General features: G+C 33.5%; 1 protein-coding gene across 1 annotated transcript; it reads left to right on the top strand.

Annotated features, from left to right (window-relative positions):
• Positions 1-1,677: 1,677 nt before the first annotated feature.
• Positions 1,678-3,943, top strand: LOC149219154 (patatin-like protein 2). Its single transcript, XM_089382537.1, has 8 exons — positions 1,678-1,917; positions 2,008-2,189; positions 2,296-2,473; positions 2,561-2,722; positions 2,819-2,899; positions 3,011-3,232; positions 3,359-3,531; positions 3,660-3,943. The coding sequence occupies exons 1-8, from the start codon at positions 1,789-1,791 to the stop codon at positions 3,709-3,711; spliced, it is 1,179 nt and encodes a 392-aa protein (XP_089238663.1). The 5' UTR covers positions 1,678-1,788; the 3' UTR covers positions 3,712-3,943.
• The last annotated feature ends 20,818 nt before the right edge of the window (positions 3,944-24,761 follow it).

The following is a 24,761-nucleotide window of genomic DNA, read 5'->3' as shown; positions in this document are numbered from 1 at the left end:
ATTGGTCAGATTTGATATGGTTAAAGCACATTTGTTATTGTCCACAGACTTTGGTAACAGTGATGGAGTGTTCTATTAAGACACTCTTTGATATGAAGTTATTAGTTTAATTCTCTATCTCTAATACTATATTAGACATAATAAAGATGTAGTTTTATTAAACTTACAAAAACACATATTTACAATTTTAAAATAACTATTTTAATACTATAAATACCATTAAACCCAGACTCCAAACTCCATAATTGAACCAGCGAGAAATAATCTCTTTAAATGAATCTCCAAATCCATTTAATATCCACTACCCGGAAAAAAGGAAATAATCTCTTTGAGTGCATCTCCAAATCCATATAATGTCCACTACCAGGGAAAAAAACACCCAATTAATATCCATTACCAATAAAAGAATATCAAAATAATAATGCTGAGGGAAAAAAACTGTCCTGATCACTAACTACGATTCTAAAACTTTGACCATTTATAAAAACAAGTGTCGTCATCCTTTTACCATTTAAATTGGAGCAAGGACAAGCGCTATGAGCCTATAATCAACCTGTCAAGATGTTTTAAATTCCGTGTAATTTGGAGAAAGATGAAGAATACCCATGACTGAAATAAAATTTTATTAAAAACGTGACACACAAATAAACTTTTTTAACCATGCTGATAAGGACGACACGTGGGCACCATGATAAGGACAACACGTGGGCACAGTCTCCAGACAGCTCAGTCATGGAACTGTTTTTAAATAATATCATAAATATCTTTCTTTCTTATTCAACCATTAAGAATAATTAAACTTCGTCAATTGACAACGTCGGCACATATGAATGTACAGACGACTGCATACATACAGAAATCAAACTGCAAATATATTAATGAATGATTATGTGATCGCCACGGCACCCAGCTTGTTCGTTAACCGTTTGGACTCTTCCATTACGTTAATTTTCTTAAAGCAAAGTCGAGGTAGGGATTATCGAATTTGCAGGATAGCCATTGATGGCGTTAATCACCACTTCGCCGACGCAGGGGATTCTACTGATCTAACTCCAATCTAACCCAAGAAGTATTTATAATTTGAATGTAGTTTTTTTTAGTTGTTCATATTGTAGATGGATTTTTAGGGCTCAAGTGTGTAAATAAGTTGAAAAGTCCGACGTTTCAACCCTTTGTCTATTGTCTAATGTGTCTACCAAAAATTTAGGACATTTCAACCTACTTAGACGGTTGGTTCCATAATTCCATTGACAAAATTCACTTTTATTACCTTTCAACTTACGTACACTATTGAGTTCGATAATTTTATCTAGAAAATTTAGACTTTTATTACATTTCAACCTACTTACACTGTTGAGTTCCATCGTTCTAAGTACACAATTTACACTTTAATTACCTTTCAACCTACTTATACTGTTAAGCGCCATAATTCTAGCTACCTTCTTTACACTTTTATTCAAAGATGCTTTATTCAAACAGTGAAGTTGACCGGTAAGCGTTTTTTTTCGTTGTTCTTATTGATAACGTGGATTGACGGGAATGGATCAACTTCTCATGGCCGTCACAAAGACAAATGCCCAACTTCAACTTCCAGGCATATTCGTAAATTGTCTACTGCAACTACAGACAATTATATTTATCAATTCTCTTCCTCTCCGTTCAAATATAGCATAAATTAGCAGCATTCCAATTCATTCATTCAATCGATATATCAGTAATATCCATTGGTCTCTAAAGTTAAGGAGTCGAAATTAATTTGGAGGTGAAGGATTAATTTGAGTATAGAGCATGGCAACTGCTTACGGGAATCCGCCACCAACCGATGGCAAAATGATTACAATTCTCAGTATTGATGGAGGTGGCGTCCGTGGGATTATCCCAGCAGCTATCCTCGAATTCCTCGAGGAAAAGCTCCAGGTAACGATTTTAATCTACCCCTCATTAAATCTTATCATCCCTCCCTTTTTCTAAAATATGATCCAAATTGAATTATGAGTTCTGTCACAGGAATTGGACGGCCCAGGCGTGAGTATAGCTGATTATTTCGACTTAATTACTGGAACGAGCACGGGAGGGTTGGTCACTGCCATGTTAGCCGCTCCAAATGACAACAATCGTCCATTGTTTCCTGCAAAGGATATTACCAAATTTTATTTGGATAATTGTCCTCATATTTTTCCATATACAGCGTTAGTAAAAGATTATTTTCCTGGTTAAAAAAAAAAATATGTTTTTTTTTCTTAACCAGCAACATCAATATTGAATCGATAATGAATAGAAAATGAATTATTACAGAGGTTTATTGCAATCAGCAATAAAGTATCTGAGTGGCCCCAAATATTCTGGTGATTACCTGCACAAAATCATGAGAACCTATTTGGGGGATACACGATTACACCAAACCCTAACGAACGTCGTGATTACTGCATACGACATCAAAATACAACAACCTGCAATATTCACCACGTTTAAGGTAATGTTTCTTTGTGATGGAAGAAATGTAAGTTTGAATTAAGGAGCAACAGCAGTTCGAGTTATATATGGTAAATCTTCTTTCCAGGCCAAACAGGACGAGTTAGAAGATGCACTTTTGGCCGATGTCTGCATTGGAACCTCAGCAGCTCCAACATATCTTCCTGCTCATTTCTTCCAAACAAAAGATTCCTCGGACAATACCAAAAGCTTTAACCTCATAGACGGGGGAGTTGCAGTGAACAATCCAGTACATATATTCTCCTTCTCTGAATGGTGTAATTATGATTTTGAATTTTTTTTAAGAGGTTGTGTGATTTGGTGTTTTATAAAATGTGTGTTGCAGACGTTACTTGCAATAGACCAAGTGACTCAGCAAGCTCTCATAGGCTGTCCAGATTTCTTAGTGCCAACGTCTAAAGCTTGCGTGAGTTATAAACCTCTTTTGTTTATAAGTCATGCAGCCAAATATTCATTATAGTTGAGCTTTGAATGATTAAGAAGCTGGAGTGATAATTAGTATATGTGTTTTAAACAGGATAGAAGCAAGTTTCTGGTGCTTTCTCTTGGAACCGGACAGAAAATAGCTAGTTACGACGCCATGGACGCTGCAAAATGGGGACTGCTTAAATGGTTATCCAGCGACGGTAAAGTGCCGATAACTGACATGTTTCAGCAAGCGAGTGCAGATATGGTGGACGTTTACGCAACGGTCGTGTTCCAAGCCTTTAATTCTGAGAAGAACTATTTAAGAATCCAGGTGCTTTCCTTCTTCCCTGTATCAATAATTTCGTCATATTCACTTTTATGGAACCTTATATAATTCACTTTTATTAGCATACACTCCATATTCGAAAGGTCTAAGAAATAGTATAATTGGGATCAGGTTGAATTATCGGGAGATACAAGCTCAACGGATCTGTCAACTAAGAAGAATCTGGAAGAGCTGGTGAAGATAGCGAAAAATCTTGTGGACGCTCCTGTTTCAAGAACGAATATAGAGACGGGTGTGTTTGAACAAGTGACCGGCGAAGGCACCAACCGGGATGCATTGACTAGGTAACAACAATATGGATTTCATTTAATGAAAAGAAACAAAGAGTAGCTAGTGAAAGATTCGTAGCAGTAATCATATATGTATATTAATTGGTTGGGATCATGTTGATATAATTGAGATGATTCCGCAGATTTGCGAAGGCCCTCTCCGATGAAAGGAAGCTACGATTATCGCGCTCCTAATCTCCTTCCACAACTTTAGTTCCGCTGGAAGTAGGGTCTGCATCTGAAGAAATTGGAGGCCTTCAGCATGTTAAAGCTGGTCTATTTCGATAGTTCAAATTGAAATCCCTAATTGATGTATTCCTTCATGTACATACGTTTTATAATTCTGTTTGGGGCTTTTCAGCTCTTTTTTCCCCGCCAGGAAAAAAACACAGTCCAGTAAAGATGTTTTTCCAACTAATGTTTGATATTCCCCCTTAGATTTTTGTTTGATATTATTATTTTATCTATTTAATATATATTTTTATGTATATTATTTTTAAGTATGTGTTTATTTTGGAAAATAGCTTCCACAATTTTTATTTGACTGATTTGGATTTATTTGTAAAATAGTGAGAAAAATTAAATTTATTTTCAAATTTCTTTTTATTCAGAAAAATTTGATCTTTAAGATTTTTAGTAAATCCATTATATATATATATATATATATATCATTGACAAAATTATGGATTGTCAAAACCTTGTGCTTAAAAACGGACAATGATAAATTGACTATTTTACCTCAATTTCATTGTAATTATTAATTTAATTATTTTATTTTTATTTTTATGTAATTTGAAGGAATCTAAATGTTTACCTAATATTTCCTCCATATTAGGCTAGAAGTGGATGGTAAGGATTTAACCTCCACCAAATGTTCTAGAATATTCATAATAACATACACAAGCTATTAAAGATTGAGATATATCTCCAAAATAGTTATCCTTTTTTTGATCTTTCAATTAAGTTAATTAATTAAAATAAATGTCATATGAACAAGTGTCATTTGAAGCGAGTTATGATTCTTTGGGTACATGGTATTGCTAAGCCATATTATTGACACATGGTATTCTAACAAAGCTTCTTTACATATTAAAAATCTCCATGGGAAAGTAGAATAACTCTCCATGGTTAAAAATATTATTCTATTTTTAAATGCATATATGTTTAACCCATATAGTGCCCATATATTAATTTTTTAATAATAATATTTTAATTTTCCTAACCAGAAATGTACCATAAAATAAGTGATTTAATGCTTAAAATTTTCCCAAACTATTTAATTTAAATAACCAAAATAATATGTACTAATATAAAATAACATCCCTTATTATATAATAAATTATAATCTTTGTGGCAATAGACCTTCATAGCCTTTTACAATGTCAAAATTATAGTGAGCTCCGGAGGCTTCTCTCCAAACTTTTTGAGCATAGGAATAAAATCTTAAATCAAACTAAATAATTTGTAATTTGTTTCTTTAGGTCTCATAGACCAAGGTTTGGTCTTAGTGGACGTTAACCACCATCATCATCATCATCACTAAACCACATAAATATAATAAATAATTTAATTACTATTTATTATTTGTTGAATTTTATATATATTAATAACTAAAAAAATATTTTTGCTCGAAAAAGCACTTTTTGATGAGAAAAATATCTAAATTTATATTAAATAATAAAAGGATTTTTCCTTTCCATGAAATTTTTTAATTAAATGAGATTTTTTAATTTTTTAATTTACTATTATTTTAAAAACTACTTATAAATTATATAACGATTTCTTTTTATTAGAGGAATCCATAAATGGATTGGCTTCGTATTTATTTGATAAAGATAAATTATAATACTTATTATTATACATTAAATTTCATATTGCATCACATTTCATTATTAATGACAATTAAAACATTAAAAAAAAAAATTACATGTTATTCGAGAATCAATTTTGGATATTTACTTACATATTAGATTTTCATTTAAATATTTTTGAATTTTTCTAAGATAGTGGGAGGTGATGCCTTAATACCGGAAAGAAATTAAATTTTTAAATTAAGTTGTCGGCAAAAAAAAATTGCATAATAATATTTATAAATAATTTTTGAATTTCTAAATTAAATTAATTGATAAAATTTCAAATTCAATATTTAATACTAATTATAGAATTATGACCACTCACTCAGATATTATAAAATCACATAATTTTATGACATTATTTATAAATATGTGTATTTACTCATGGCCCCGTTATGATTTGATTTCTTAATATTGTTTAAATACATATTTAACAATGTTATATATTTGATTACAAATATGAAACAATTTATAATTTAATTTTTATTTTCATTTTTGTTACTTATATCTTTCCGCTCGAAAATTAATGTAAAAATTACAAAAACTTCAATAAAAATTAATTATCTTTAAATTATTTAAAATCAGTGACAGATACTAATTCACATTCGAGATATGAGTTGTCTAGCTAACCCTTCATCTCCTATGAAAGGTTATTTGATAAAAAATAATTCAGAGAAAGCATATTATTGTAATTGTATCCATGTGTTCATGGCATGCACACATTAGACTCTTTGAAAATGGAACGTGAGAAAATTGCATCTTTTATGGAGGTTTCTTGTAGATTCAGTTTATAGGGATTCCATCCTTCACGTTTATTATATTGTCCTTTTATCACCATCAAATTTTTCAAATGGTTTTGGTTTCTTTTTTATATATAATATATTTTTGACTTAAAATAATATATATTCATTTTTTAAAATTAATAATACATTTCTTTCGATAATAAATATTTCATAGAGAAAATAGCTTTGGATACAAACGGAAGAGTCATTTTGGTACCTTCGTTCAAAGAATGGATAACTTTAAAAGAGAGTATCTCACTTTTCTCAGCGTTATGCAATGTTAAATGAATGAAGATTTATTTTTATTAATAAATTTTTATATAAGAGAATTATTTTTTAATTATTTATTATTATTATTTTTAAGGTAAGAGAATTTTATTTTAGCAATTGTTTCTAAAAGTGTAAAGTATAAAGAATAGAAGATTTGGGAAGTTCATCTTGCATGTGCATAAGGTTTTTCAAACTCTCCAATGCAAGCATCAACAAGCAAACTCATTGCTCATAATCATAATCTATGCACCAGGTAAAGAACTTCAAGTATTTATGAGGTCCCTTTGAGGGGAAACCTTCTCTTTATAAATGAGTACATGGTTTTTGTTTCTAATTTGATGTCTCAAATACAACAAAAGGAGTGCATCCCACTAAACCATTAGAGGTTTTTATATGTGACAAGTTAATTCATCAAATGTTTCCTTATAGTATATTATGTCATCAAAAAGGATGCTATAATGCATATTTTCTTAGGCCTCTTGGAGAAGCCCTACGTGTCAATGCACCCTCCACTTCCCAATCGTATTCCTTCAAGGATGTAGTGAAGACTAGGCCATTATCATTTCAATGATCCATTATCAAATCAAATGATCCACTGATGTTTCCATATTAGATTCTAAATGCACTACCTTTTTCCATTTGGGACAATCTATGCAGACTGGAAGAGATAGAAAATGTTAGAACACATTTCAACCTTTTAGGCAACATTCATATTGCAGTGATATACAGAAAGTTCAATAGTGGAAATGCACTTCTCCAAGTGTGCAAAAGCTCAGAAAATTGGAGATTGGAAAATTGTATTAAAAGAAAGCATGCAATTATTATGGTAAGTGTTGATTATACACAACCAGTTTGTCGAACCTTTGACATTCCTTTCCTCTTGAGTTTCTAAGAGCAATGCTTTATCTAGCGTTGATTGTATTATATTTTTATTCGTACATTACTTATAAAGATTGCTCGAGTTAATACGATTCTAGTTTCATGCATCCCTTGTATTCTTTGCATCCAAGGCAGATGCACTACTAAAGCTCCAAAGTTTAGATGTGGAAGCTATAGTTCTGATGTGCAACCAAGATAGAAATTAATACATCAAACAGATAATTTGGTATTGCCGGAAATTGTTTTCTGGTCCTTGTCAAAGAATAGGTGGACATGGTATTAGAAAGGTAAATTATTGAAAAACAATTATTGGATTGACCTTTTTCTGAATGTAGTTTTGTTATAGTGAAGTTTCAAGAGCATAATTTGTGACAAAGGTTTTGTGGGATAACATTTTTCCACATAACCTTTTTTGCAGCAATTTGTAGATAAATAACTAAATTCCTATAGGAAACATCATATAAATCTAGAGGACAACTTCAAAGAAATAAACAAAAAATTGGCTAAAGGCTCGAGCCACTCTTAAACTTAGAGATATGATTAACCAAATAATTTCTTTTTCACGTGATTATTGCCACCAAACCCTGCAAGTTAAGATTTAAATAAATTATAATCGATTCCAAAGTAAACAAAATCTGAACTAACATAATATTTTGAAAAGCATAATTTTGAAACCTTTTTCCAGCATAAATATAATTGCAAATGATATTTTAAAGAGTCAAAGCCTTCAGTATCACATTCACACTGGTGAGATGAGAGTTATGACCTTCAATTCTCTATCAAATCAAGCACCATGGCCTCCAGATCATGTTCGAAGTCATCATTGGCATCCTAATGCAAAAGACCACAATTTGAATCTAGTTATCAATATTTGAAAATCCAATTCTGAATCTTTGAACGAAAAAAAGAAACATAAAAGGAAATATATCAAATGTAACAATCACATTAATAATTCTAAATAATATATATATATATATATATATATATATATATATATATATATCTAAACAATCAATATAATTGTGTTTAATCCTGGAATAAATTAGATAAGTGATGACAAGGTCTAATCGGTAATTAATAATTTAACCTTATACTAGATATGTACTATGCATATTGTTCAGCCTTACACAAGCTACTGCACAAGAATTCATGTGATGGCTTTACATTTATGAATGAGTTGATCATCCAACTCTCGTCTTTCAAGGAGGATGCCTTAATCCCTAGGGTGCTCCTTCTACCGTTCAGATCCAGTCCATTGATCCTGCCACTTGGAGTTAATACTCCGGTAAATGCAAATGAGGGAGATCCGACGGTTCTGGAGGTTTGGGTTAGGGTTAGGGTAATGGCTTCTAAAAAGTTAGCTACAGGCGATCATTTGTGTTCCTACACCAACGATGAGAGGGTTCTGCAACCCTTCCCTGATCGTGTTCTCTGTAGCTTGAAAAAGTCACCCAATTCCTCAGTTTCTTTCCTCTATTGCCACTTCTTGGGTGCTACACAGTCTTCTCCAGCATTTGGCTTATTCGATAGTAGGTTCCCTGTATCTATCGCGGCAGAGGATTCTTACTTACCTGCTGCCTTTGCTCAATTTATTACAGTTAGATTGCATGAGGACTGTTGAAGCTATGAGGGTGCCTCCTGGTGGTAGTCGAGGTTCTATTTGTGCTTCAAAGTTGGTTTCTTCATGCCCAAAATAGGTAATACACAGTCATTTTTTCTTCTTTTTTTAATTCTTGGTCATAGTTCTGATTCGGATTCGAGCATAGTTGTACCTAATAAGGGTTGTTTTCTTGGTGACATAGGAAACTGGGTCGATGGTCCAATATTTGAGGGATGGGGTTTTAGAGCCACTAGAATCAATTCGGACCCTAGACTGGCCAGGTTGGCTCCTTATAGCTTCTATGAGAGTTATGTTTTTTATGGTCGAAGTTCTGCTTGGCATACTCCGAATCTTGCATGGGTATCTACAATTTCATGATTAGGTTGTAAATATAGTCGTTTGAACTTGAGATTTAGGTCATTTGAGGTCATTGGCTCTCACGCCCTTGAGATAAAGGTTTGGTTTTCAAATACTTGCTTTTCCTGTTACTTGTCCTTGTTGTTGAGATAACACCCAGTGGCTAGACTGCTCTTGTTAATATAGTTATATTATTTTGTAAATGGCCTCGGCTGGCCCAGACTTATTTGCTAATAGTTTTAGCTTTTGAGCCTGCCGGGCTACTAGAACTATGAATGATCCATTTACATTTTTGCATAATTGTGGTGGTTACAGTTTGCTGCAAAATGGGAATTCTAGACCTTAATTTTAATGAATGATGGCATTGGAACATGTTCTATTCGCTTTACATTTAATTTTCACTGCAAGCTTGGTTATTGGGTATCTTGAAAATTATAGTTTGTCCCTTTGGGATACTATTAGATTCAAATTTTTAATTAAGAAGTTCTCCTTTATAATTATTATTGCATTATGCTCACAAAGTTGAAATTTTCTCTGGGACTGCACAAGAGACTGCTGGAAACAACTTGGTCTCTGGCTAACCCAGTAACAGTTCAACCATTACCGCCATATAATTTTGCAGACTGTTTCATTATTGAGTTGTTTTTCCATCAAAATGTGGTTTCGCAATTTACTAGAGCATTTCTAATATCTAGAACTCTTATTTATGTAATAAATAGGGTATTTACTGTTATTACTAAAACTGTTAGTTTTTGGCAACCCTTTCCCAATGTTCATCATTCCCACTAGAACTAATCACAGAGATGTGAATCATGTTTTCTTTTAGTTACACATAAAGTTATCAGTATCATTTCTTTTACTATTTTCAGATATTAATTTGTTGTTTCAGATATTAAATTTTTTCCTTAGCAGTTATTTCATCTACATGCAATATCTACGTGGTTTTTATCTTAGTGAGTAGTGCTAACAATCTTCTCTTTACCATACTATTTTTTTTAAGGAAACATATTAAGAAAAAGCTACTATACAAACAACCAGGTTTTTCAAACATACTGCTATAAAAGTAATCCATGTACTTTTATTTGTTTCAATTGCACAAAGTAAAAGCACCTATATAAATGTACATTTTTCATATACTTATCTGATAACTCTCTTAAGGTTGAAGGTTGGGAATTCCACAGGTTGAAAACCTCTCCATGCAACAAATGAAAAGCTAGCTATTACGTCAAGGCTTCTTCCCCCGATCTCCTCAATTCCTTTAGACACAGTTTCTAGGTAGCATTACTAGATTGCTCTGGCCTGAGGACCCCTAGTCCGGCCCACAACCCTTTTTCTTTCTCCTGGAAAGATAATGTCCAAAGGTTTTATCCCCATTGAAACTCGTTCAACTCTAGGAAGAAAAGGTCCCCTTTCCTCCCTATATTTTTTCCTTTTCTTGGAAAAAAATAAAAGGGACAAGGAAATAACTGCCTTAACTGATAACTATTTGGGGAAAAGAGAGTTACTAAGGTTCATCCGTTAATTCCCAAACTCTCTTAGAAACACAGTTTAAATGTATTTATTACTTTATCAAAGTTACTAGTTACTAACCCAACCAACACAATAACTAATTATTTAACAATTTACTTTGTCCATAACAGTAAAACGACCAAAATTTACTTCAGAACCTGAGGGTGTCACATCTCACCCCCCTTGAGTGAAACACCATCCCTGGTGTTTATTCCTCCATCTGCTCTTGAAACAGGCCGAGATATGCCTCCTGCATAAAATCCTTATCTTCATAGGTGGCTTCCTCTGGACTAAAGTGCTTCCACTAGACTTTAACTTGGATGATAGTTCGCGTCCGCAATGTTACTTCTCTCTGATCAAGTATATGCAGGGGCTCTACCAAGAATTATCCTTTTGGTTCGACCTGCCAAAATTGCAATAATCATAAACTTGGCATACATATATCTATGTTAATGATCGAAAGATATATATATATATATATATATATATATATATATATATATATACTTTTAATTACTCTTTACCTGAATATCTTGCCAATCTATGATGTGTCGGGGATCATAAAAATATTTTTTCAAAAGGGAAACATGAAACAGATTATGAACCTGAATATGACTCGGTAGAGTGAGTTGGTATGCCACCGGTCCTACCCTCTCTAGGATTTGGAAGGGACCACAGAATCGGGGAGCCAACTTGGCACACTTTCCCCACTTGAGGGTACTTCTTTTTGGTTTAATCTGGACATACACGTGATCCCCCACCTGGAACTCCCAGTAGGTCCTCTTTCTATCAGCATATGCCTTCTGTCTATCCTGAGACGCTTTCAAACTTTGTCGGACCTTCCTTACTGTTTTCTCCATTTCCTCCAGCATGTCTAGTCCCAATATCATTTTATTCTCAGGACTATTCCAATTTGCAGGAACCGTACATTTCCTTCCATAAAGTACTTCGAAAGGACTCATTTTAAGCGACTCGTGATACCCATTATTATAGGAAAATTCTACTAAGTGGAGATATTCTTCCCATTTTCTGGGTTGTTGCATTACGTACATATGGAGCATGTCTTCCACCACTTGATTGACTCGCTTGGTTTTCCCATTCGACTAGGGGTGATAGGCAATACTGAAGTGGATCTGGGTGCCCAATCTTGTGAATAGTGCTCTCCAAAAAGAAGAGGTAAACTTAACATCCCGGTCAGAGATTATGACTCGGGGCATTCCATGCAGCCTAAAAATTTCTCTCATAAATATATCTGCTATCTGAGTGGTTTGATAGGTGGACTTAACGGGGATAAAATGAGTTGCCTTGCTCAATTTATCGACCACCACCATGATGGAGTCATTTTTTCTTTTTGATCGAGGTAGCCCAGTTATGAAATCTAAAGTTATGGTATCCCATTTCCATTCAAGAATGGGAAAAGGTTGCAGTAGCCCAGCAGGATGTTGATGCTCAGCTTTAACCTGCTGACACTCCATACATCTGGTCAAATATTCCGCGATATCCTTTCTCATGCCATGCTAGAAATAATTTTTCCTAATTGCAGAAAATAGTTTTTGGTAGCCTGGATGGGAAGCATAGGGACTCCTATGGAATTCGTCCAATATAATATGTTTTACTGATAACAGGTCAGGAACATAAATTCTATTCTTAAACATCAGTAAATTTTCAGAATTAATCTGGTACTCACTTTGCTTTCCAGAGTTCTGTGCAGCCTTAGCTTGCTGCCAAAAATATGCATATTTTGGGTCCTTTTGTGTCGCCTCCTTGATTTGACTAGTGAATTCATATTCTACTTGACTGAATGAAATTTCGTAGATATGATGAAATTTCCTACTTAACGCATCTGCCACTTGATTCTCCCTTTCCTTCAAATGTTTGATTTCGAAGTCAAATTCTCTTAAGAATGCAGTCCATCTAGCTTGGCATGCATTCAAGGAGGGTTGGTTAAAGAAATTTGCTAAGTTGTTGTGATCTGTCATTAGTAGGAATCTTTTCACAAGTAATTAATGTCACCATACTTTTAAAGCATGAACTACTACTGTTAATTCTAGATCATAAGCCGAATATCTCTGCTCATGATCTTTTAACTTATGGGATTTGTAAGCAATTACTTTATCCTTTTGCATTAAAACTCCACCTACACCTTCTTTACATGCATCAGTACAAACTATGAAATCTTCTTCTAGGTCTGCAATTTGTAATATAGGTGTAGTAGTGTGTAAATGCTTCAACGTTTCAAAACTTTCTTGGCATTCCTTGCACCACTTAAAAATTGTTCCATTTTTGTGCAAGGAAGTAATTGGGTATGCAACTTTAGAGAATTCCCTTACAAATAGCTTGTAATAACCAGCAAGACCCATAAAAGAGTGTATATCTGCCACATTAAATGGAATAGGCTAGTTCATGATAGTCTTGATTTTCTCTAGATCAACCGCTATACAAACGGAGGAAATAACATGTCCTAAGTACTGAATTTGATCCTTAAAAAATCACACTTGTTGAACTTAGTGTGAATCTAATTTTCTCTCAGGGTCTGCAGCACTATTGGAAGATGTTCTTTATGTTCTTCCTCACTCTTGGAGTACACCAAGATGTCATCAATAAAAATAAGAATGAATTTATCGAGGAAAGGGTGAAAAACCCCATTCATCATACTCATGAAGGTGGCCAGAGCATTAGTGAGTCCGAATGGTAAAACCATGAACTCATAATGACCATACCACATTCTAAACGTTGTTTTGTATATATCTTCATCCTTAATTTGAATCTGGTGGTATCCCGATCGTAAATCTATTTTTGAAAATACGACAACGCCCTTCACTTGATCAAATAGATCATCAATTCGTGGTAAAGGGTACTTATTTTTTATGGTTAACTTATTTAATTGTCTGTAATCTATACACAGATGCAAGGTACCATCCTTTTTCCTCACAAATAAGACCAAGGCTCCCCAAGGAGACACATTGGGTCGAATATACCCCTTATCCAATAGTTCTTGAAAATGCATTTTTAAATTTGTTAGCTCAAGAACACTCATCCTGTAAGGGGCCTTGGAAACTAGGACAGTTCCAGGGACCAATTCTATAGTGAAATCAAGGTTCCTCTTGGGTGTCAAACCAGGAATATCTTCTGGAAAGACATCCTTAAATTCTTGGACGACCAGTATCTGGTCCAGGATAGACAATTTATCCTTAGAGTTAGTGTACCCCACTTAGATTACGTAAATTTGGCAACCTTTATGCATACACTTCCCCAACTGGTGGGTTGTAATTGGTAATAGCTTAACTTCTCTTTTAATACCCTGCACCTCTAATCTACTGCCCTCATCGGTCAAGAAGTTAATCGTTTTAGTCTTACAGTTCACTATGGTCCAATGTTGTTCCAGCCAATCCATCCCGATCAATACGTCATAAGAGCCTAGGGGCAGCATGTTTAAATTTGTTTTAATCTACTGTCCAACTAATTCCATTACACAGTTTTCTACTTTCGCACTAACTCTCCTTTTTTCTCCCGTGGCTAACTGGACCAGCCAAGGGCTTTTAAACTTTATGCTTGTTAAGTGGCATAAATAAACTATTTGGGGGCTAACATAGCTTAAAATTGTCCCAGGATCTATTAAAATCGAAACAGGGTGGTTTGATATTTTACCTTCAAGCTCCACCATTGTTGGCTGATATTCTCTCTGATAATAGAAGCTTCTTGAATTTTTGTTACTAGTTCTGACCTTGCTCTATGGGGGCAATTTTTGTAGTAATGGGGTTCCCCACAACCCCAACACTGTGAGGTTTGGAAACTTGACTTGCTTCCAACTTGTTGGATGCATCGCCTTGCTTTACTTCATTTGGAGGTTTGTACTTTTGTTGATTTCTCTTTGCAGCTCCATTCAATCCTTTTCGACCTGAATACGGGGACTTTTTCATGTTCTTGCTGATTGAGATATTTTTCTACCCCTTTTTATTTGACCAACTTTTGGTACCTTCGTTTTTCTGCTTCATTTTCTGGTAAAAGATCCGTGCCTTTGAAAATGCTTCGTCCATTTTTTTAGGATTGTCAAATTCTAACTTCTCTTTCATATAGACAGGAAAACTGATATTTAAGTGTTGCACTTTGGCCTTCTCCTCGCAGATGTAAGGTACATATCTTAATAGGGAAGTGAACTTGGCTATGAATTCATCCATAGTCTGTTGTCCAAATATTCAGTCATGGAACTCATTTTCCTTATCATCGTAGAACCTTTCAATCAGATATATGTATAAAATGTTTTTGAAATTGTTTCCATGTAACTTCTTTCTCATCAATTTCCTGGATGGTCTTAACTTCCTTAGAAGTGGATGGTAAGGATTTAACCTCCACCAAATGTTCTAGAATATTCATAATAACATACACAAGCTATTAAAGATTGAGATATATCTCCAAAGTAGTTATCCTTTTTTTGATCTTTTAATTCAGTTAATTAATTAAAATAAATGTCATATGAACAAGTGGCATTTGAAGCGAGTTATGATTCTTTGGGTACATGGTATTGCTAAGCCATATTATTGACACATGGTATTCTAACAAAGCTTCTTTACATATTAAAAATATCCATGGGAAAGTAGAATGACTCTCCATGGTTAAAAATATTATTCTATTTTTAAATACATATATGTTTTCCCATATAATGCCCATATATTAATTTTTTAATAATAATATTTTAATTTTCCTAACCTGAAATGTACCATAAAATAAGTGATTTAATGCTTAAAATTTTCCCAACTATTTAATTTAAATAACCAAAATAATATGTACTAATATAAAATAACATCCCTTATTATATAATAAATTATAAAATACTAAACCACATAAATATAATAAACAATTTAATTACTATTTATCATTTCTTGAATTTTATATATATAAATAACTAAAAAATTAATTTATTTAGCAAATTTAATATCACCCATTTTTAATCCGTCATAAGTCGTACTTCATACATTTTTGCTCCAGTGAACGTGGAAAAGCACTTTTTGATGAGAAAAATATCTAAATTTATATTAAATAATAAAAGGATTTTTCCGTTCCATGAGATTTTTAATTAAATGAGATTTTTTAATTTTTTAATTTACTATTATTTAAAAAATTACATATAAATTATATAACGATTTCTTTTTATTAGAGGAATCCATAAATGGATTGGCTTCGTATTTATTTGATAAAGATAAATTATAATACTTATTATTATAATTTTTAGAAATATGGAAAAAAATTGAACATTAAATTTCATAATGCATCACATTTCATTATTATAATAATCACAATTAAAAAATTAAAAACAAATTACATCATGTTATTCGAGAATCAATATGGATATTTACTTACATACATATTAGATTTTCATTTAAATATTTTTGAATTTTTCTAAGATATTGGGAGGTGATGCCTTAATACCGGAAAGTAATTTTTAAATTTCTAAATTAAATTCTCGGCAAAAAATTGCATAATAATATTTATAAATAATTTTTGAATTTCTAAATTAAATTAATTGATAAAATTCAAATTCAATATTTAATACTAATTATAGAATTATGACCACTCACTCAGGTATTATAAAATCACATAATTTTATGACATTATTTATAAATATGTGTATTTACTCATGGCCCCGTTATAATTTGATATCTTAATATTGTTTAAATACATATTTAACAATGTTATATATTTGATTACAAATATGAAACAATTTATAATTTAATTTTTATTTCCATTTTTGTTACTTATATCTTTCCACTCGAAAATTAATGTAAAAATTACAAAAACTTCAATAAAAATTAATTATCTTTAAATTATTTAAAATTAGTGACAGATACTAATTCACATTCGAGATCTGAGTTGTCTAACTAACCCTTCATCTCCTATGAAAGGTTATTTGATAAAAAATAATTCAGAGAAAGCATATTATTGTAATTGTATCCATGTGTTCATGGCACGCACACAGACTCTTTGAAAATGGAACTTGAGAAAATTGCATCTTTTATGGAAGTTTCTTGTAGATTCACTTTATAGGGATTCCATCCTTCACGTTTATTATATTGTCCTTTTATCACCCTCAAATTTTTCAAATGGCTTTGGCTGCCTTTTTTATATATAATATTATTTTTGACTTAAAATAATATATATTCATTTTTTTTAAAATTAATAATTTTTTCAAAATTTATAAAACTATCTAGAGTTTTTACATTTCTTTCGATAATAAATATCTTAAAGAGAAAATAGCTTTGGATACAAATGGAAGAGTCATTTTGGTACCTTCGTTTAAAGAATGGATAACTTAAGAAGAGAGTATCTAACTTTTCTTAGCATTATGCAGTGTTAAATGAATGAAGGTTTATTTTTATTATTAAATTTATATATAAAAGAATTATTTTTTAATTATTTATTATTATTTTTAAGGTAAGAGAATTTTATTTTAGCAATTGTTTCTAAAAGTGTAAAGTAAAAAGAATAGAAGATTTGGGAAGTTCATCTTGCCACGAACAATGCCCACTCATGAACGCATGTGCATAAGGTTTTTCAAACTCTCCAATGCAAGCATCAACAAGCAAACTCATTGTTCATAATCATAATCTATGCACCAGGTAAAGAACTTCAAGTATTTATGAGGTCCCTTTGAGGAGAAACCTTCTCTTTCTAAATGAGTACATAGTTTTTGTTTCTAATTTGATGTCTCAAATACAACAAAAGGAGTGGATCCCACTAAACCATTAGAGGTTTTTATATGTGACAAGTTAATTCATCAAATGTTTCCTTATAGTATATTATGTCATCAAAAAGGATGCTATAATGCATTTTTTCTTAGGCCTCTTGGAGAAGCCCTACGTGTCAATGCACCCTCCACTTCCCAACCGTATTCCTTCAATGATGTAGTGAAGACTAGGCCATTATCATTTTAATGATCCATTATCAAATCAAATAATCCACTGATGTTTCCACATTAGATTCTAAATGCACTACCTTTTTCCATTTGGGACAATCTATGCAAACTAGAAGAGATAGAAAATTCTAGAACACATTTCAACTTTTTAGGCAACATTCATATTGCAGTGATATACAGAAAGTTCAATAGTGGAAATGCAGTTCTCCAAGTGTGCAAAAGCTTAGAAAAATGGAGATTGGAAAATTGTATTAAAAGAAAGCATGCAATTATTATGGTAAGTGTTGATTATGCACAACCAGTTTGTAGAACCTCTCACATTCCTTTCCTCTTGAGTTTCTAAGAGAAATGCTTTATCTAGCGTGGATTGTATTATATTTTTATTCGTACATTACTTATAAAGATTGTTAGAGTTAATACGATTCTAGTTTCATGCATCCCTTGTAGTTCTTTGCATCCAAGGCGGATGTACTACTAAAGCTCCAAAGTTTAGATGAGGGAGCTATAGTTCTGATGTGCAACCAAGTTAGAAATTAATACATCAAACAGATAATTTGGTATTGCCGAAAATTGTTTTCTGGTCCTTGTCAAAGAATAGGTGGACATGGTATTAGAAAGGTAAATTATTGAAAAACAATTATTGGATTGACCTTTTTCTTAATGTAGTTTTGTTATAGTGAATTTTCAAGAGCATAATTTGTAACAAAGGTTTTGTGGGATAACATTTTTCCACATAACCTTTTTTGCAGCAATTTGTAGATAAATAACTAAATTCCTATAGGAAACATCATATAAATCTAGAGGACAACTTCAAAGGAATAAACAAAAAATTGGCTAAAGGCTCGAGCCACTCTTAAACTTAGAGATATGATTAGCCAAATAATTTCTTTTTCACATGATTATTGTCACCAAACCCTGCAAGTTAAGATTTAAATAAATTATAAGCGATTCCAAAGTAAACAAAATGTGAACTAACATAATCTTTTGAAAAGCATAATTTTGAAACCTTTTTCCAGCATAAATATAATTGCAAATGATATTTTGAAGAGTCAAAGCCTTCAGTATCACATTCACACTGGTGAGATGAGAGTTATGACCTTCAATTCTCTATCAAATCAAGCACCATGGCCTCCAGATCATGTTCGAAGTCATCATTGGCGTCCTAATGCAAAAGACCACAATTTGAATCTAGTCGTCGATCTTTGAAAATCCAATTCTGAATCTTTGAACGAAAAAAAGAAACATAAAAGGAAATATATCAAATGTAACAGTCACATTAATAATTCTAAATAATATATTAAACATACATATATATATATATATATATATATATATATATATATATATATATATATAAACAATCAATATAATTGTGTTTAATCCTGGAATAAATTAGATAAGTGATGACAAGGTCTAATCGGTAATTAATAAATTAACCTTATACCAGATATGTACTATGCATATTGTTTAGCCTTACACAAGCTACTGCACAAGAATTCATGTGATGGCTTTACATTTATGAATGAGTTGATCATCCAACTCTCGTCTTTCAAGGAGGATGCCTCAATCCCTAGGGTGCTCCTTCTACCATCCAGATCCAGTCCATTGATCCTACCACTTGGAGTTAATCCTCCGGTAAATGCAGATGAGGGAGATCTGACAGTTCTGGAGGTTTGGGTTAGGGTTAGGGTAATGGCTTCTGAAAAGTTAGCTGCAGGCGATCATTTGTGTTCCTACACCAACGATGAGAGGGTTTTGCAACTCTTCCCTGATCATGTTCTCTGTAGCTTGAAAAAGTCACCCAATTCCTCAGTTTCTTTCCTCTGCTGCCACTTCTTGGGTGCCACACAGTCTTCTCCAGCATTTGACTTATTCGATAGTAGGTTCCCTGCATCTATTATGGCAGAGGATTCTCACTTACCTGTTGCCTCTGCTCAATTTCTTACAGTGAGATTACATGAGCACTGTTGAAGCTATGGGGGTGCCTCCTTGTGGCAGCCAAGGTTCTATTTGTGCTTCAAATTTGGTTTCTTCATACCCAAAATAGGTAATACACAGTGATTTTGTTCTTCTTTTTTTAATTCTTAGTCATAGTTCTGATTCGGATTCGAGCATAGTTGTATCTAACAAGGGTTTTTTTCTTGGTGACATAGGTAACTGGATCAATGGTCCAATATCTGAGGGATGGGGTTTTAGAGCCACTAGAATCAATTCGGACCCTAGACTGGCCAGGTTGGCTCCTTATAGCTTCTATGAGAGTTATGTTTTTAATGGTCCAAGTTCTGCTTGGCATACTCCGACTCTTGCATGGGTATCTACAATTTCATGATTAGGTTGTAAATACAGTCGTTTGAACTTGAGATTTAGGTCGTTTGAGGTCATTGGCTCTCATGCCCTTGAGCTAAGGGTTTGGTTTTCAAATACTTGCTTTTCCTGTTACTTGTCCATGTTGTTGAGATAACACCCACTGGCTAGACTGCTCTTGTTAATATAGTTATATTATTTTGTAAATGGCCTCGGCTGGCCCAGACTTATTTGCTGATAGTTTTAGCTTCTGAGCCTGCCAGGCTGCTAGAACTATGAATGATCCATTTACATTTTTGCATAATTGTGGTGGTTACAGTTTGTTGCAAAATGGGAATTCTAGACCTTAATTTTAATGAATGATGGCATTGGAACATGTTCTATTCGCTTTACATTTAAGTTTCACTGCAAGCTTTGTTATTGGGTATCTTGTAAATTATAGTTTGTCCCTTTGGGACAGTTTTAGATTCAAGTTTTTAATTAAGAAGTTCTCCTTTATAATTATTATTGCATTATGCTCACAGAGTTGAAATTTGCTCTGGGACTGCACAAGAGACTGCTGGAAACAACTTGGTCTCTTGCTAACCCAGTAACAATTCAACCATTACCGCCATATAATTTTGCAGACTGTTTTATTATTGAGTTGTTTTTCCATCAAAATGTGGTTTCGCAATTTACTAGAGCATTTCTAATATCTAGAACTCTTATTTATGTAATAAATAGGAATTTACTGTTATTACTAAAACTGTTCGTTTTTGGCAACCCTGTCCCAATGTTCATTGTTCCCACTAGAACTAATCACAAAGATGTGAATCATGTTTTCTTTTAGTTACACAGATAAAGTTATCAGTATCATTTCTTTTACTGTTTTCAGATATTAATTTGTTGTTTCAGATATCAAATTTTTTCCTTAGCAGTTATTTCATCTACATGCAATATCTACATGGTTTCTATCTTAGTGAGTACTGCTAACAATCTTCTCTTTACCATACTATTTTTTTAAGGAAACATATTAAGAAAAAGCTACTATACAAACAACCAGGTTTTTCAAACATATTGCTATAAAAGTAATCCATGTACTTTTATTTGTTTCAACTACACAAAGTAAAAGCACCTATATAAATGTACATTTTTCAAATACTTATCTGTTAACTCTATTAAGGTTGAAAGCTGGGAATTCCACAGGTTGAAAACCTCTCCACGCAACCAATGAGAAGCTAGCTATTATGTCAAGGCTTCTTCCCCCGATCTCCTCAATTCCTTTAGACACAGTTTCTAGGTAGCACTACTAGATTGCTCTGGCCTCAGGACCCCTAGTCCAGCCCACAATCCTTTTTCTTTCTCCTGGAAAGATAATGTCCAAAGGTTTTATCCCCACTGAAACTCGTTCAACTCTAGGAAGAAAAAGTCCCCTTTCCTCCCTATATTTTTTCCTTTTCTTGGAAAAAAATAAAAGGGACAAGGAAATAACTGCCTTAACTGATAACTATCTGGGGAAAAGAGAGTTACTAAGGTTCATCCGTTAATTCCCAAACTCTCTTAGAATCACAGTTTAAATGTATTTATTACTTTATCAAAGTTACTAGTTACTAACCCAACCAACATTGTAACTAATTATTCAACAATTTACTTTGTCCATCACAGTAAAACGACCAAAATTTACTTCAGAACCTGAGGGTGTCACATCTCACCCCCCTTGAGCGAAACACCATCCCTGGTGTTTATTCCTCCATCTGCTCTTGAAACAGGCCAAGATATGCCTCCTGCATAAAATCATTATCTTCATAGGTGGCTTCTTTCGAACTAAAGTGCTTCCACTACACTTTAAATTGGATGATATATCGCCTCTACAATGTTACTTCTCTCTGATCGAGTATATGCAGGGGCTCCACCAAGAAATCTCCTTCCGGTTCAACTTACCAAAATTACAATAATCATAAACTTGGCATACATATATCTATGTTAATGATCGAAATAGATTTACATCTTTATATATACTTTTAATTACTCTTTACCTGAATATCTTGCCAATCTATGATGTGTCGGGGATCATAAAAATATTTTTTTAAAAGGGAAACATGAAACACATTATGAACCCAGATATGACTGGGTAGAGTGAGTTGATATGCTACCGGTCCTACCCTCTCTAGGATTTGGAAGGGACCACAGAATTGGGGAGCCAACTTGGCACACTTTCCCCACTGAAGGGTACTTCTTTTTGGTTTAATTTGGACATACATGTGATCCCCCACCTGGAACTCTCAGTAGGTCCTCTTTCTATCCGCATATGCCTTCTGTCTATCCTGAGCTGCTTTCAAACTTTGCCAGACCTTCCCTACTGTTTTCTCCATTTCCTCCAGCATGTCTAGTCCCAATATCATTTTATTCTCAGGACTATTCCAATTTGCAGGAACCGTACATTTCCTTCCATAAAATACATCGAAAGGACTCATTTTAAGTGACTCGTGATACCCATTATTAAAGGCAAATTCTACTAAGTGGAGATATTCTTCCCATTTTTTGGGTTGTTGCATTACGTACTTACGGAGCATGTCTTCCACCACTTGATTGACTCGTTCAATCTGCCCATCTATCTAGGGTGATAGGAAGTACTAAAGTGGATCTGGGTGCCCAATCTTGTGAATAATGCTTTCCAAAAAGCAGAGGTAAACTTAACTTCCCACTCAAAAAATATGACTCGAGGCATTCCATGCAGCCTAAAAAATTCTCTCATAAATATATCTGTTATCTGAGTGGTTTGATAGGTGGACTTAACAGGGATAAAATGAGTTTCCTTTCTCAATTTATCAACCACCACCATGATGGAGTCATTTTGTCTTTTTGATCGAGGTAGCCTAGTTATGAAATCTAAAGTTATGGTATCCCATTTCCATTCAGGAATGGGAAAAGGTTGCAGTAGCCCAGCAGGATGTTGATGCTCATCTTCAACCTGTTTACACTCCATACATCTGGTCAAATATACCGCGATATCCTTTCTCATGCCATGCTAGAAATAATTTTTTCTAATTGTAGAAAATAGTTTTTGGTAGCCTGGATGGGCAGCATAGGGGCTCCTATGGAATTCGTCCAATATAATATGTTTTACTGGTACAGGTTAGGAACATAAATTCTATTCTTAAACATCAGTAAATTTTTAGAATTAATCTGGTACTCACTTTGCTTTCCAGAGTTCTGTGCAGCCTTAGCTTGCTGCCAAAAATATGTATATTTTGGGTCCTTTTGTGCTGCCTCCTTGATTTGACTAGTGAATTCATATTCTACTTGACTGAATGAAATTTCGTAGATATGATGCAATTTCCTACTTAACGCATCTGCCACTCGATTCTCCCTTCCCTTCAAATGTTTGATTTCGAAGTCAAATTCTCTTAAGAATGCAGTCCATCTAGCTTGGCATGCATTCAGGGAGGGTTGGTTAAAGAGATTTGTTAAGCTACTGTGATCTGTGATCAGTAGGAATCTTTTTGCAAGTAATTAATGTCACCATACTTTTAAAGCGCGAACTACTGGTGTTAATTCTAGATCATAATCTGAATATCTCTGCTCTTGATCTTTTAACTTGTGGGATTTGTAAGCAATTACTTTATCCTTTTGCATTAAAACTCCACCTACACCTTCTTTACATGCATCAGTACAAACTATGAAATCTTCTTCTAGGTCTGCAATTTGTAATATAGGTGCAATAGTGAGTAAATGCTTCAATGTTTCAAAACTTTCTTGGCATTCCTTGCACCACTTAAAAATTGTTCCATTTTTCTGCAAGGAAGTAATTGGGTATGCAACTTTAGAGAATCCCCTTATAAATCGCTTGTAATAACCAACAAGACCCATAAAAGAGCGTATATCTGCCACATTAGTTGGAACAGGCTAGTTCATGATAGTCTTGATTTTCTCTGGATCAACCGCTATACCAGCGGAGGAAATAACATGTCCTAAGTACTGAATTTGATCCTTAAAAAATCACACTTGTTGAACTTAGCGTAAATCTAATTTTCTCTAAGGGTCTGCAACACTATTCGAAGATGTTCTTTATGTTCTTCCTCAAAAATAAGAATGAATTTATCCAGGAAGGGGTGAAAAACACCATTCATCATACTCATGAAGGTGTCTGGAGAATTAGTGAGTCCGAAGGGTAAAACCATAAACTCATAATGACCATACCACATTCTAAACGTTGTTTTGTATATATCTTCATCCTTAATTTGAATCTGGTGGTATCCCAATCGTAAATCTATATTTGGAAATACGTCAGCGCCCTTCACTTGATCAAATAGATCATCAATTCGTGGTAAAGGGTACTTATTTTTTATGGTTAACTTATTTAATTGTCTGTAATCTATACACAGACGCAAGGTACCATCCTTTTTCCTCACAAATAAGACCGAGGCTCCCCAAGGAGACACACTGGGTCGAAAATACCCCTTATCCAATAGTTCTTGAAGCTGCATTTTTAATTTTGTTAACTCAAGAACACTCATCCTGTAAGGGGCCTTGGAAACTAGGACAGTTCCAGGGACCAATTCTATAGTGAAATCAAGGTTCCTCTTGGGTGTCAAACTAGGAATATCTTCTGGAAAGACATCCTTAAATTCTTTGACGACCAGTATCTGGTCTAGGATAGACAATTTATCCTTAGAGTTAGTGTACCCCACTTGGATTGCGTAAATTTGGCAACCTTTATGCATACACTTCCCCAACTGGTGGGTTGTAATTGGTCATATTTTAACTTCTCTTTTAATACCCTACACCTCTAATATTCTTCC

This window comes from Pinus tabuliformis, chromosome Q (assembly GCF_031772625.1).
Source record: "Pinus tabuliformis cultivar Carrire ecotype Pingquan chromosome Q, CPIR1, whole genome shotgun sequence".
Taxonomy (NCBI): Eukaryota; Viridiplantae; Streptophyta; class Pinopsida; order Pinales; family Pinaceae; genus Pinus; species Pinus tabuliformis.
The sequence above is the reverse complement of the archived record's forward strand: the minus strand, read 5'-3'. Positions and strand labels throughout refer to the sequence as shown.

Coding starts and splice junctions, on each gene's coding strand:
- LOC149219154 (XM_089382537.1), top strand. CDS start 1,789: ATGGCAACTGCTTACGGGAATCCGCCACCAACCGATGGCAAAATGATT. Junction 2,190..2,295: donor CATATTTTTCCATATACAGC/GTTAGTAAAAGA, acceptor GAATTATTACAG/AGGTTTATTGCAATCAGCAA. Junction 2,474..2,560: donor CAATATTCACCACGTTTAAG/GTAATGTTTCTT, acceptor TCTTCTTTCCAG/GCCAAACAGGACGAGTTAGA.